The following is a 15,429-nucleotide window of genomic DNA, read 5'->3' as shown; positions in this document are numbered from 1 at the left end:
TGCCTTATGGGTTATATTGAATTGAATATAAATCAGACACAGTTACTTTCTTCAAATGGATAACTCTGCCGTTGAGCTTCTTTGGCTCCTTGAATAGAATGTCAATAAAACTTTCTATCAGCCTTTCATAGAATATCCTAATATATCATTCAATCGTGAAAATCTGGACTGAAATAAATAAGTATGAGGATGTGCAATTGAGTGCAATCAAAATGTTTTAATAGATTACAAACTGCCTTCCCTTTTTGTAATACATTTGACAAAAGAACATGTTAGAGATATCTAAAATGACTAATTACTACCAGGCAGCCCCGTCCTATTTTTGACTTTAATCTCAACTTTCTATCCCATTACACTCCTGCCTCATCCCACGCCAATCAGTGGTGTGACGCCACCCCAACTGCTACCCAGCTACTGTACTCAACGTAGCCATATTGTTGTTACTTTTAAGGCAACTAGCGAGAGATCCGCTGTATGCGGACGGCAAGATAGGGGCTTTCAATTTTGGAATACACGGAGCAATAATTAACTCATAAGTTAATAGCCAAAGAAGTTACAGTCGGGTATGTATTTTTATTTAAGCATTTTACGATGGTTACAGCGGCGAGTGTCTGAAATCGTGCTAACTGGCAAGCTAGAGCTAACATTCGTCTACTTTTCCACCACTGGTAGACTAGCCCGTAACTTGGAAATGTGACCCATTGGATTGCAATGGACAAACTCGAGGATCCGGTAACAATGTTAACGTTGGTAACAACACTAAACGTCTTAACAAGTAACAAAAAACTATTTATTAATTTAAGAGTCATTCTATCATCATGGCGTAGTTAGAAACACGAGCAACATAATTATTTAAACCTTGTACAAAACTAGCGCGTTAGCTTATTCAGCTAGTTAGCAGCAAGCTAAGTAAGGAACTAACTTCAAAAGTAAGGAAGAGGTGCTTCGCCAGCATTGTGTTCCCAATTGGTACAGGACCGCAATTTTACCTTAGCTACCTCTGGTGACAGTTCCTAAATAGCTTTTGGTAGCGTCTTGAGAAAGTTTATTATTATATCGTTAACATTCAGTTAGCTATCAATTAATCTAGCTAGGCATTCAAAACATGAAAAATAAGGATTGCCAGCTGTCAGTGTTTTTCCTGTTGAGTATAAAGTATAGGCCAAAATAACTTTTGTTTGGATAAACTTGGGGACTACAACGATATCCAAGTGTTGCCTTCCGTCTATGTTCATAGAAGGACTGAGTCCAGCCTTTTTTATTATTCTTATTTATTCTTATTGTCAGAAAATATTTATCATCAATAGGACATACACAGTCCAAACGTATTGGTCAATGGCAATCCAAAACATTATGAGAAGGTACTGAAATTAAGTATTTTTTAGGCTAGCCTATAGTTGGAATAATGATGGTAATTAGGCAGTTTGAGTGGTGTGAAATTACATCTTTGGTTCATCCTCGACAGGTAAGTCTCCCCAGACAATAATAGTTTACACCAGACATGTTAACAGGTAAGAGATCTCCACTGCTCAGATGCAAATTTACAATTCACATTGATTTGTTAGGTGGGTGGGGTACCACATTCTGCATATCGCTACTAAGTGTGTTCATCTAGGTGCTGGAGACCAAACTATGCCACTATGTCAGCAGAAATTGCCAGAGGAAAGATTCTTTCCTATTTGAGCTGTAATACCAGTTTTTGGAGGTGGTGCACAGTGAAGTTGACTAGCCTAGCTGAACCCCTCCAGCCTAAGGCACAAAAATAATTGACACATTTTGCCAGACTGGTGATGGATCATCTCCCTGCAGCTAATCCAATAGGGTGCTGTTTATAAATGGATGCAGATTAAAAACACTAGAATACTTGCTCTCTGACACACATTTGGTTATTTCTCGTGTAGTATAACTTCAGTGTGTTCTAAGCTAAGGCCGCACATACAGTATATAGCATTTCATGGGTTAAGAGTTTCCTGTCTACAGGAGTGTCTTTCTGCTGCATTTCACTTCTGCATCTCTCTGGGGCTTTTGACTGCTAATTTATTTCCTTTTTGATTGCTATTCCCATCTGGCACACACAAATGTCAACATTTTATTTACATTTAGGCTATTCCGTGGTCTTTGAATGCTCAGAATTATTAGATTTTACATGTACAACTTTACCTATAATATGAGTCATGACACTCCACAAGTCTGCTTGATTTATTAGCAAACAGTTAGCAAGGTAGGGGAAGCACATTTCCCCATGCTCAGCAGGTGGCTGCCTTGCAGTCAAAAGTTTCTCCAACTATACCAAGCAAACCCTCAACCCCCGTTTCCACCATAAACCGTTTTTTGATCTGTTTGTATGGCTCAGAAGGGAACGTGCTGCACACATGACACAAGCACACCCCAATGAGGGAAACAGATGTGTCCCGAGAATTCCTCAGTGTTTCTAGTGCTTTTCTGAAAGAAGGACTTCATGCCTGAGGGGAAACCCTTCTAAAAACCCAGTGCGTGCAGCTATTTCACATATCAATATTTGCTCAAAGGCATTGTCTTTATAGGTGAACTAATAGTCTTGTTTCACATTTCCAATCATCAGTAAAAGCTGTGGCTTTGCAAGGCCTTCTTGCATGACTGTTGATGCGGTTTTTTTATTTTTATTTTTTTACTGTGAGTGAACTGGAAGACTTATATGTTGTGAAAGCAGAAGCAAGGAGTAGGCCACACATTCAACTGGCTACCTCTCGCAATGTTGTGCGGTTTGACCTCTACCCTGTGGTACAACCAATAGACTGTGTGCCGATTCTCCAATAGAAGTATTGTGTATAGCACTTTTTCTTTTACAGTTTATATCTTGCCATGCCAACCAGTTGACAGTATGAAGAGGGTTCTTGTGGGTTTCTGGTGCTTTAATAACTTTGTGAAGTAGACATAAATAATATTTATTTCACAATACCAAGCCTACTAATGGCACAAAGTTGCGCTGCCTAATTAGGCAACTTTGACGAGAGAAGAAAAAGCAACAAGCTGGAAGTATGATCAGCTTCCAACTCAGTTTTTCTAGAATCTAATGCAAGAGCCTCTGTCTACTACAACTCCCACACTTCCTGCCTCTATTATACCAAATAAGGGTGTGGTAAATTCTGTTAAAGTATTTTTGTAGTCCTAGAAGGAAGAGTATTGTGACATGAATGTTTGTAGTAGGTCACATGGTGTATCATCATAAAGAGCAAAGTTTGGGACATTAACACAACTGTGCCCACTCACTGTCACTGCCCAAGAGATTCTAAACATCTGAAATACATTACATTTACGTCTGCTCTTATCCAGAGCGACTTACAGTAAGTACAGGAACATTCCCCCGAGGCAAGTAGGGTGAAGTGCCTTGCCCAAGGACACAATGTCATTTTTCACGGCCAGGTATCAAACCAGCAACCGTCTGATTAATAGCCTGATTCCCTAACCGCTCAGCCAGCTAACTCTGAAATAGTAATAACTAGTAATAATTCACAATTGGAAACATCTTTGAAACAATATATGTTGTTTTACATTTGACTAGCTTCTACTTTTTATCAGTAATTTTGTGTCAAGCCATGTCTGACGAGATGATTTTAATACATGGGGAGCTGAGACAAAAAATGCGTCTCAACTTTAAATGTGTCTTGTGGTTAACAGCAATCATCCTTGCTATAGAATCCTCATTAGCATCTGAAGTGCAGTTTACCCACTTCCTTTATTTTTAGCTCCTCTAAACCTAACAGAAATGGTTCCAGAGTTCTTCATGCCACTCTTACTCCTGAAAGGTAGCCTACAAGGGACCACAAACACGACCACATTGTATGTTTCCAAGACAAAAGGTATACGATTAAGTAAATGTCCTTTTTTTAGTACTGTTGTTCATTGTTGGCGGAGCTGTTCAAGTGCCCAGTGCATAGGTCATGGTGGTCCCACACTTATAATCTGCAGGCGCTGAACTGTAGTGAATGGATGCTTGATCAAACTACCCGTACGGGCATCGTTGGCCCTGCTTCTTCTGCCCGAGCCTGAGGGGTTTCTGTCAAACACAGAGGCCGGGGCACTGGAGCCACAACTCACACCGAGCAGTCAATACTAACTATAGCCTACTTTCTGAACTGCTATAGTCTACTGCTATTGTACTTTAGCTTGGTGGTGTAGACATAGGTAGGCCTACTTGCGAACATAGGCTGTAGTGGTAATTGGTTGCCTGATGATCAGGCCGTGTATGACTGTCTAATACTAACAACGCCTAACACAAGCAACTGCATTTGACCTAGCTCAGATTCAAAATTGTGCTCTAAAATCTGTTAGTTCACTGTGGATGAGAATGCTAGTCATGATGCTGTTGAATTGGCAGTCTACGGACTGCTTTTGCTCTGATTTATCAGATAGCTTTTGCACAAGTGATAAGGTCACCTGTTTAGATGACACATAAACAGTCAACCTACACCGCAGATTAACCTTTAATCCTCTTATCTTGGCCTCATGTTCATACTGAGGCTTTGTAATCCCTCCTGTAGACACGCTGTAAGCCCAAAGTGTGTCCTCTAAAGCACAGCTGTAGAAATACCCGGATCAGACTGATTTGTGTGGTAATACATTTCCTATGAAAGTTGTTTGTCTGTAGATGAAGTTATAGTTAGCCTGAGGTTTTCTACAACATGTTATGGTTATCTATTCCTCTTTTTATGTCACTGTTTTGTATTATAGATTCGTTTAGAACACGTGACTGCCTGGGTTAATAACATGATGAAGCAGACTAATGCAAAAGCGGTAGTCTAAGGGGTAAAGCCAGTACCCAGCTACAATTAGTCTGGCTATCTGAGAACACATGTAGCCTTAATTATCTAGCTTGGCTGAGTACACTTACAGTAAGGGGAAGGCTTTTCTCAGGACCGAAACCTTACGCCACAAGAACCGATTCTTTAATTCTGCTATTAGCCTTATTAACAAGGCCCCAAACTGACACTGTCATTTTACCTCATACACTCTGTCACAACATAGTCAGTATTATTTTTTTCTACATTATTTTATATTGTATAGCCCTAGTATTTTATTTTGTTGTACATTTTCAAATTTTTTATTTTGTTCATTATGTTTAAATGTTCACTGTGTGCACCTCCTCACCAAAGTAAATTCCTTGTTTGTGACCACTTACTTGGCGATGAAAAACACGATCCTGAATCTGATTCTGATTAATAAAGAGAAGGATTTCTGCTCTCTCACCCGAGTCACTGACTTCTCTCATTAACAACTTGAGGAGCTGCGCTGAAGGGTCCTTCTCTCAAAACTAGTGCAAGGTGCCACTAGAAATGTCCGAACTGCGGGAGCCAAAGTAGACTGTAGGGCAATACTAGGGCTCCACTGTTAGTTTCTCGCTAAATTTACAAGCTACTTCATTATATGTAAGTGTACTCGTTATTGAAAGCATCAAATTATGCTTATTATACCAAGTACTTAGTGTTTACCATGCGGTACCGGCTCGACATGAGTAGCCTACCAGTACTATCGAGTATTATCTGTGCAAGACTATTACATTGTTATGCCATATGAACCACAGAAGAGTACCAGCAAAATGGAAAATGGCTGCGTTTCCCAGATTCGTTAAGAAGCTCATGCCAGGGTGCTTTAAAGACAAACAGTAGCTTGATACCGTTTGGACTTTTGAGGGAGCTTCAAATGTTAGTTATCAGTTGCCTTTACATCTCATATTAACCTGGTACTCATACTAAATGGAAAAAAGTTTGGAAATCCATGGATTGAAAGGGTAGCCACTGCATTGATGATAGCAGGAGAAGCACACGTCTGTACACATTGTTTTTTTGCTGAATATTTTTAGACACTGTGGTCATTTAAGGTGAGGTTATTTCCTCTCAGCATGGAAGGAAGCTGACAGTAAATTCATATTGGGTATTAACCCTTGCTAGATACAATTTTCGGGTAAACGAAAGCATACAGCAGGTACGTGGTACCCTCATCTCTTCCTGTTTTGTTGCAACAAGCACACATCTTCTGCGTCCACACACCAATCGCACTCAGTCGTTCCACACACAATTCCAGGAATTTAAAGTCCACTTCAGTCTTTGGACCACTCAACAAGTTTGTACCTGGTTTTCTATCGTGGTGTCACAGTTCGGCAAACATTAGTTTTTTGTCTGTCAAAATAAACGGACTATCACCTCCAGGAATCGTCTTAACACAGGATATTGGCTGGTACAGACAAGACGTTACATGACACAGAAGCTGCAACACGCACGTTCTTGTCTTCCTAGCACACTCCAAAACAAGATTATTGATTGCATGTCCACCTTAATCACTTAATTGGATTATTACCCTTTCTTTGAAAATGAGTTTTATAGAGACTTCCACGGTTAAGTCATCTGAAAGAAGCGAGCCAAAGGCAGTCTTGCATTCTCTTTGGGATTGTAGTCGATCAGCAACATGCCAGCTGTTGTACTTCAGATGAACCGGTGTTCTCCTAATAGAAACAAATCAAGTGCATTTAGTAGCCCTAGGCTATTAGTCAACATTTGTCTGAAAATAACTTGAGTGATTTGTTTCTGTAAGCCAAAAAGATGTGGTTATGCATTTGAGTTGCAAAAGCCATCACACATTTTAGGGGGATTCAGAAACTAATATATAAGGTACATTCATATAATGTTAGTTATATAAGCCACCATATCGTTTGGATATAATTGAAATATGGATTAAGGAAATATTTGGATGAAAGTGCCACTTCGACGATATATGAAGCTCCTTGCTTAGTAACTGAATTAAAAGAGAAGCTGCCCTTAACCGATACACTACGCTTTGAAACATGATATAGGTTTAGCACTGAGAACAGCACGCCCACAACAAGATGTTTTTTTATTTTTGGTGGAAAACTAAAATGGGGATGTTGATAGGTCTGCTAGTATAGTATTAGTCGCATCTACCATAGCTCTGTACTGGCCTGCTGAAATGGATCTGCTTGTCGTGAATGCAAGGCTGTTTAATGACACACAAAAGTCTCTGTGTCTTTGTCATAATCACTCTCCCCTCGCTCTCTGCGTGAGTCACCACTGTCCTGTCAGGCTGTCATAGAAGGTGCTGGAATTTAACGGCAGTGCTGTTGGAGCAGATTCCACCAGTGCCCCCTGAAACAGAGGCTCTCTGGGGTAATCATACCTTGACTTTACACTCAGCAATATTGTCTGGAGAATAAGGATCTCTGGAGATGTTTTTAAGGACTTGGACATCCCTGTCCCCTGCCTTCCCCCAGTCGACTTCCTGAAGATCAAGTTTGTGCAGTGTTGGTCTGTATGGGAAGCCTAGTAGTATTTTTAGATGCGCTCTCTCACAGTTTGAGATGCACACAGGGTTATCAGGCCTTTATGCAGTGGCCGTCTCACCTAATCAGCATGAAAGAACTGATCCATGATGGGTTACAAGCTAGGCTGCTTTTTCTCTTTCCTACCACTGTATCTCCTAATTATTTGCCTTATGTGTCTGCGTGTGGGAAAATGCTATGTCGGACAGACTGCCTGTGCTGTGGGGGGGGGGGGAATGGCAAGACAAGGAAAGCTGAGAGAGAGGAGACGGATCAAGTAATCAATTAATCATGGGCTTGTCTTGAGCCACTGCTGCTCCCATAACCTAAGGTAGCCTGGATAGTCAAGCCTAGTCTTATTGATCCCTCCTTGAAGGCATGTTTGATAAGGTGTTATTCCACAGCAGGTATCAAAAGTGCCTGCTGGTGATGGCAGAAGCCCACAACGTGAGCAAAGCCACAAGCCTGGCCCTGGCTTGTCCTAGCAAGAGGATGGCTTTATTTGCCACCTGCCCAGTGGCTGCCAACATGGGCAGTGTAGGTCAAGAGAGTAACCAGTGAGCTACTGTGACAAGATCAGTCCAGTCGCTTAATGCCTGCTGTTTCTGGGGCTCTAAATATTTAGAGGAAAAGTCAACGATGTAGATAATTTTTTTTTGTTTGTTTGTCAGTTGACCTTGTAACATGCTACAATTAAGTACATTAATATAGCAAAAGTGTGTTATTTTCTTTACCTTATTCTATGGTGCTCCAGTAGATTACACAAACTAGGGTTCAGTCATTTGACTCGATTCCACCAACGGAAATATGGACATGTTTGATTAGGTGGGGCTGTCAAAGTCTCAGGCTTTGACAAAGTAAGTTAGACAGGACTAACTGACTCACTAATGGAAAGGTGAGTCACCGTGGTGCTTCGCCAAAAGGTGGGCGGTCCTGTTCCTACACATTAAACCCTTAAAATCAGGAGTCACACCTTTCTATCCTCCGCACTATCTGAAGATATTCAGCCTACTATACTAAGCACTACATGCTTTGCTATGGATCATAGGCGGTGGTGGTTCCTTTTATCAGTGTTTCTGTATTGATTCTGACTGAATATAGAGATGATTAGTCTGTATAGTGCTAGTTTTATCCATGCCCTGTTAGTGTTGTGCTTCCACTTCAGTCGGCAGGGATGTATTTATGGTTCTAGAAAGGCCTATGCTGATAAGCGTACTCCCAAACCCACTGCCTAGGTATTAGTCCTGGGCCAGGCAATGGTATTTTAATTGTTCCTTTTTAAACAGACCATGGACAGAGCACAATAGCTAGTAGCTTTATACAAGGCTTTAGTTGTGTTGCAGTGTTGTTGAGGCACACAGCCAATGTGTGCCGCGACAACTGTTTCTCTCTTGTTTGGTCTTGTTTTCTCTTTCTCTCTCTTGCCTGGTCTTGCAAGATGTATTCCCTCTTCTCTAAATGAGAGGTTGAATGTGGCCGTCATGCTAGTGGGCAGCGAGGCATGACTAATATGGCTAATACATCACCAGCCCCCTATGTTCGCCCACAACCTCCCTTCCAGGATCATGCCAAGCTCCACTACATATCTAACCTGTCAGTAGCTCTCCTGGGATGACCAAGCCCAAATAACTAGGAGCCAGGCCTCAGTTCAAACGTTAGCATTAGCCTGTGCTGCTAATTAATATGATCTCTGTGGCACTGGCAGTGCCAGGCCTGCAGGAACAAAGCACTGCTCTGCTCCATTGTACACTTCTGCTCTGCCCGGTGACTCTTTTGTGTGCACTTGTGTTGAATTACTTTGTGCGCTATGACTACAAGGCCCATTCCAGATCCCACTCGTTGGGTAGACTGTGTTTTGATGCTAACATTGTTGGTCGGCGTGTGCTTTGATTTGTGATTGAGTGCTCATGCGTGTTGAATCTATAGTATACACTGTAAGTCATTATGCCTTGTAGAATGTTTGTGCATCAGGAGGGTCAAGTGTGTCTCGCTCTCACAGAGTACTAGTCCTCCCATGCCCAAGGGGGCAGCATCATCGCCCCGTATCTGTCATCTGAGACCCTTGAGTTTTTCAGACTGTGGAATCAGGGAAAAGCCCAGAAGCCCCTGCTGACTGTCTCTCATCTGTTGGCATCTGGGTCAAAGCAGAATAGCCTCTCCGCTCTCTCCTCTCTCATTTGAAGTTGCTCGTCCAGTGTGGAAGAGCTGCAGCGTTACGTTCCCCGAGGGAGGAACTCCAGAGGATTAAATGAACACCCCCTCCCCCCGCCCCCTTCGGAAATAAATTGAACTTTTGTGTTCCTGATTCGGTGCCAGGCGCCTGTGATGTCTCTGATTCATTTAGCGTCTTGTGGGGACTGGGAGTTTGGGGATGAGGTGAAGGCACTCAGAAGACCACAGGAGCCAGATGAAGAGAAGGCACCAAAGAGAAAAAAGAGATTAGACACCATCACAGCCCACTAGAAAGTTAATTCCAGCACTCACACTCAAGAGACACCAGAGTGGAATTGGAAGGAGGGGACTTTGGAGGGGAAAAAATTATAAGTACATGCAGGGTTAGTCAGGGTCCAAATATGGGATCCTTCTAAAAGAAAAAGAAGCTGACATTACAGTGGTCAGAATCAGGGATGCACTGAGTTTACCTTAGAAAACCTCAGTACTGCTGTCCAATTGAGCTTGAAAAAGAAAAAGCAGATTGTCTGTTTCCCCTGTAGTACGTCTCAGCCAGATGGTTGTGGGTGCTGAGTAAGGTCAACCATCTGCAGCCATTAACCTCTGTGATAACCATCCTGATGCCCAATATTTAAACTCTGGATTCCATGCCTTCTCCCCCAGGCGAGCGTGTGTATGATTGGAAATGTGATTGTAGAGTATTTTAGGGACTTTGGTACTGCAAGGTGACCATGCCAAAGGCAATGCTGTCAAGGTAAAGCTAAACAACCTTTAAACGAATGCCCCCTGGCAAAACATATCAAACTCAGTTAGAAATAGCCAACATCATGTGGTCTAATGTGAGCTGAGATTCTGTGAAAACAGAGATTCTTTTGCAAGCTAGTCATATCACTTTTCACTCCATCATTACACAAGGTTGAATCTTTCTGTTGTTCTAGTTCTCCAATCTCCTTCACAGAATGTAATGTACTGGAATGCAAAAGGTTGCTGCCACTAGCATACAATCATGAGGATTGACAATTCATAGATTTTACACACTAAGAGCTTTTTTTTTTTTAACTAATTTCGTTCCCCTCTTCCTGTCCCCTGCCTCCCCACCCCCCCACCCCCCATTCAGGCAAGACTAAGATGGTGGACCGGCTGGCGAACAGCGAGGCCAACTCCAAGCGCATCGGGGTAGTGGAGGGCTGCTTCGGCGCGGCAGGTCAGCCGCTCGCCATCCCAGGCCGCGTGCTCATCGGCGAGGGCGTGCTCACCAAGCTGTGCCGCAAGAAGCCCAAGGCGCGCCAGTTCTTCCTCTTCAACGACATCCTGGTATACGGCAACATCGTCATCCAGAAAAAGAAGTACAACAAGCAGCACATCATTCCGCTGGAGAGCGTCACCATCGACACGGTGCCGGACGAGGGGGAGCTGCGTAACGGCTGGCTCATCAAGACACCCACCAAGTCCTTTGCCGTCTACGCCGCCACCGCCACCGAGAAGTCCGAGTGGATGAGCCACATCGGCAAGTGCGTCGGCGACCTTCTGGAGAAGAGCGGCAAGGCGCCAACCGGAGAGCACGCCGCGGTCTGGGTGCCCGACTCAGAGGCCACCATCTGCATGCGCTGCCAGAAGGTCAAGTTCACGCCCATGAGCCGCCGCCACCACTGCCGCAAGTGTGGGTTTGTGGTGTGCGGGCCGTGCTCGGAGAAGAAGTTCTTGCTGCCCAGCCAGTCGTCCAAGCCGGTGCGTGTCTGCGAGTTCTGCTACGTGCAGCTGAGCTCGGGGGGCAGCCTGGGTGTGCGTTCAGACTCCTACAGCAGATACGGCCCCAAGTACAACAGCAACAACATGTCGGACGAGGACGACGAGGACGACAGCAGTGACTGAGGATGCATCCCTTCCACCTTGTTCTTGTTTTTTTGGGGGGGGGGAAATATTCTATTCATTACTTTGGGGCTTTGTCTCATTTATTATTGGTTTTCTGATGAAGTTCCACAGGAGTCTCCAACTGTGACAGTGATGTTAACATGTCGTGTAGTTGGATTGGTAAACATCTGAACACTAGGCATAAACTGACTGCTTCCTAAAATGACACTTTTGCTTCACAGTCCATTCTTCCTGTAATTAATTACTAATCAATTGTCCTCACTACAAGACAGAAAGACACCCTAACTGTCCTTATCTTATTCCGTCTACAATCTTTTCCTGTAGTATTGACATGTATTTTTCTACAGATGGAGTGCTAAAGTCCTTAAATTATGCGAACCATTGTTGTGGTGAAAAGCAAATGTTTGGCTGAGTGTCAATGGGTAAGCTATACATATTTCAGGTAATATACCAAACAGTGCATTTATTCACTAGTTTCTTCAGGATTTTTCTACCCTCTATTTTACCCTACACTCAATATTTGTCTTTAAAGCAGAACCGAAGGGCCCTCATATTAACAAATAACTGAAATGTATGCAAAATCCTGGCTTGTGTAGTCAGCCTTACTAGTTGTTGGTTTTGTAGATTTGCTTATGACAGATCACCTCATGCTTTGTGAACAAGCCTTCTTTTGGGTGCGAGAAAGAGACAGAAATTGAGTGTAGCAAGTAATAAAGAAATTGCAGTTCATCTGCCAACATTGGCATGATTACACAGAATATTAAACAATTCCGGCAGTAAGCTGTCCCAAAAATGTACTTGCCTTCATGTCACATAGTGCCTCTACAGTGAAGAGCTAGTTGTAATTTTGTAGCTATGAAATTTACATTTCTAGGTATCTTATTATATGTGAGTGCTGTATTTTAGCAGTATAAGTACAGTAGTAAAATGGATTTAGGGCAAAGTGTATATTCCGATAATGTGCATATTTCGAGTGTTATTTTTTTATGGAGTCAATGTCTCTTTCATGTTCTTTTTAAATTATGGATGGAACTTGTCACCAATACGTTATACAAAGCTTTATATAGTTCCGTGCTGCAAATGGTTCTTCCTTGCTCAGTTTTGTGACAGACTTCTTGGTTGAGTTTGGTTGTTGTTTTCTTGACTGAGACTGGCTGACAGCAACAATGAGGAAATCATCCCATTGTCTTCCAGCCACTGTTGTCACCTCGACATAAAACTGCTTCCTAACATGACCTTTAGAGGTCGAAGGTTAAAGCTTGTACAGAAAACACCTCAGCAACCCCCCTGTACAGCAGAACTCTAAAGAAAAAACAATTAAAACAAAAAGACCTAAACGTAAACTCTCAAATAATCTGTTGGTCACTCCCCTTTATTTCAACGTAAACACACACGTGCTAAAGATTCCCCTGCCGCTTAACCAGGAAGTGAAACGCTCCATAGAGGAACAGTGGAAAAACTACCCACCACCAACCTTCAGTCTACTGCTATGCTGCTGGGAAGTGAATGTGAAAGGCAATACCAAACTCAGTTATTTTACTGGCTCTGCTGAAGAGAGCAGAGTCTCATGGCTTCCACTCTGGGTCAAGGTTTCTCTTCCGCTTCCTCCATGTGTTTCCTCTGATTGGCTCCCGGTTTGGTGGTCTTTACACTTACAACGATCAGGTGGTAGACACCTCGTAAAGGAATTATTGACGTTGTATATTTTCTTGTACACAGACACAAAATCAAGCTCTTTTTTCTTATAGACCTCTGGCAATAGGACAAGATGATCAATGCTTCTGATTTTGGATTTGTGACCACTTGGTTGTCTTTAATTTTCAGACATCCTCAAAAATACTTCTCGGCTAAATCTCAAAGATATTTGTGAAACTGGTACCCTTACAGATTCATTCTGGCACATTTGTCTTTGAAATAATAAATCCATGCAATACTACATACTTGAGTTCCCAAATTATATTTTTCAAGGATTTTGCTCAATTTTTAATTACTCTTTGTTTAAATCTTGTTCAATTTTTGAACAATTGTACAGTTTTTTTATTTTATTTTGTACATTCATGTCGATGTTAAAACAATGCTGTTTCAGGTCTCCTTGTGCTCATGTCGCCCACAATTTTGGCGACCGGATAAATCATCAGCACTTTACTCTCTCTTTGTCCCTTTTGAGAAGGGGTCATAACCCGGAGCAGCATTATGATAGACCAGAAACACTGACAGGAATGGCCGTGACATCATCTCTGAAGGGTGAACGAAACCTGGGCATAAACACAACCTGAGATTTAGATTGCAACCTAATGAGAAAAAAAACGGTTAGTTTCTTTTGCAAAGATATAGGAGGGTAATGTGAGATTTAAAGAAAAGTGCACCATTCTCCAAACAAGCTTGTTTTCCTCATTTAAGGGTTTTTAAACCACTTGAATGGAGTTTGAGTTCTTTTGTTTGGTATTGGGTAGTAAATCATTTGTGATATTTTCTTAAAATGTTTGTTTAAATCTTCTCAAAAGGGCTATAACCTGAATGTAATCCAGCATATCATCCATAGATACTAATCTATTTTTTCCCTCTGAAGTCATTATATAAATAATGTATTGCCTAAAGTATGTCTGTTGTCTTCTGTGGCGTCTTACACACTTCATATATCAGCGTTGAAACACCTCAAATGATTGTGTATTAGAAATGGGACAAGGAACTCCAATTATTTATTTGTGGATGAATGACAAACAATCTAGAAGGGTAGATGAGCAAGGAAATGACGAGTAAAAAGATCTGATGGCTTTATGACATGATGTGATGGTCACATGACCTGCAGTACACTTGACTATTTTTGACTGTTTCAACACAACTGGCTGAACTAGTCTGTCAGGTTTGTGGCGTGTAGACCAGGCTGTGTGTCCGTTTTGTCTTGATGAGGAATTAAATCATGAACAGTGGGTTTCTGTTCAGAGAATGTTTAAGATCCTATCCTGACTCAGCATGTTCAGGAAATTCTGTCCGCTAACCTTTTCCACCCAAATATTTGGCTTCCTTGGGGTTTGATGCATTGAACATTTAAGATTCATATTAGAATGCTTGTTACCCACATGCATGTAAATGTATTCCTAAATTACACATTCATCAAGAAATTATACTGATACTGAAATGTTGACATACTTGGTGCAATATCGGTAAGAACCATTAAAATGGTTATAAAATGTAAAGTTGGTTGTCACAGCAGCTCAAAGGCATTGAAATGTATCAAAATATCCAGTTTAGTTTTAGTATACCCAGTAGGACCAATACTTACTTTCACTAACTGTGAAATATTAGTGTTGCTGCTTCTTATAGTTATAATCCTCAAGAATGAACCCAAAACTCAAACTACTTGGCTCGTTCCCAGCACAGCCCCTTAATCTTGGCATGCCGGTAGCCATGGAAACAGCAGCTAAGCCTGAGTTCTTGACCATGTTGGCCTGGAATGGTCTGTGCCAGAGGAGCTGCTTTTGAACTTTGAACCCCACCATATTCTCTCTGACAAGTATGACTGTACTGTGACTATGTTTATATCAGTGAGCATGTCCCCAAATACCTCAAAAACAAAACAGTGAGGAAAAAAAAAAAATTCAGGCAGCAGGGAATCAGTAATAAATTCACTTTTAAGTGAAAAACCTTTTTTATGGACTGAGAAATGTATATTGACGTTGGCAAATAACTCTTCCAAGTTGTCAATTTGATGACCTATGTCTCCCTAAGCTATTTTTCATATCTCACCCACTACAGGAGGAAGTGTCAGTGGGTCATTCTGTGACACCATTTCCATAGATGTAAATCACCTTGTAACTAAAGCTTGGTAGACTCTTTGAGGATGACACAGTGTGTGACAGGCTGTGTTTCGGGAGTAGTGGCACTGCTCTCCGCCAAAATGGGCTCTTCATCAGTGATTTATTTTACAACGTAAGTCTATTCCAAAACCACAGTTCGAATAAACTCCATCAATGAGTCAATCAAGCAAATGTATTTATAAAGCACTTAATTGGTTATGTGGACCAGCCAAAGAGATTGAGTCTTCAATTATTCCAACCACATGGACCCTGTCTCAA

General features: G+C 41.9%; 1 protein-coding gene across 2 annotated transcripts; it reads left to right on the top strand.

Moving 5' to 3' along the window:
• The first annotated feature begins 389 nt into the window (after positions 1–389).
• On the top strand, positions 390–13,950 carry plekhf2 (pleckstrin homology domain containing, family F (with FYVE domain) member 2). 2 transcript variants are annotated; one of them, XM_047051357.1, is made up of 3 exons: positions 390–563; positions 1,466–1,511; positions 10,599–13,950. In XM_047051357.1, the coding sequence occupies exons 2-3, from the start codon at positions 1,502–1,504 to the stop codon at positions 11,351–11,353; spliced, it is 765 nt and encodes a 254-aa protein (XP_046907313.1). In that variant the 5' UTR covers positions 390–563; positions 1,466–1,501; the 3' UTR covers positions 11,354–13,950. The 2 variants fall into 2 exon arrangements, with proteins under 2 accessions (XP_046907313.1, XP_046907315.1); XM_047051359.1 differs by lacking the exon at positions 1,466–1,511 and having other exon boundaries at positions 391–563.
• The last annotated feature ends 1,479 nt before the right edge of the window (positions 13,951–15,429 follow it).

The sequence above is a fragment of the Hypomesus transpacificus genome, unplaced genomic scaffold, assembly GCF_021917145.1.
Source record: "Hypomesus transpacificus isolate Combined female unplaced genomic scaffold, fHypTra1 scaffold_149, whole genome shotgun sequence".
NCBI classification, from domain to species: domain Eukaryota; kingdom Metazoa; phylum Chordata; class Actinopteri; order Osmeriformes; family Osmeridae; genus Hypomesus; species Hypomesus transpacificus.
Note: the sequence above shows the minus strand (reverse complement) of the source record. Positions and strands in the feature narration are given on the sequence as shown.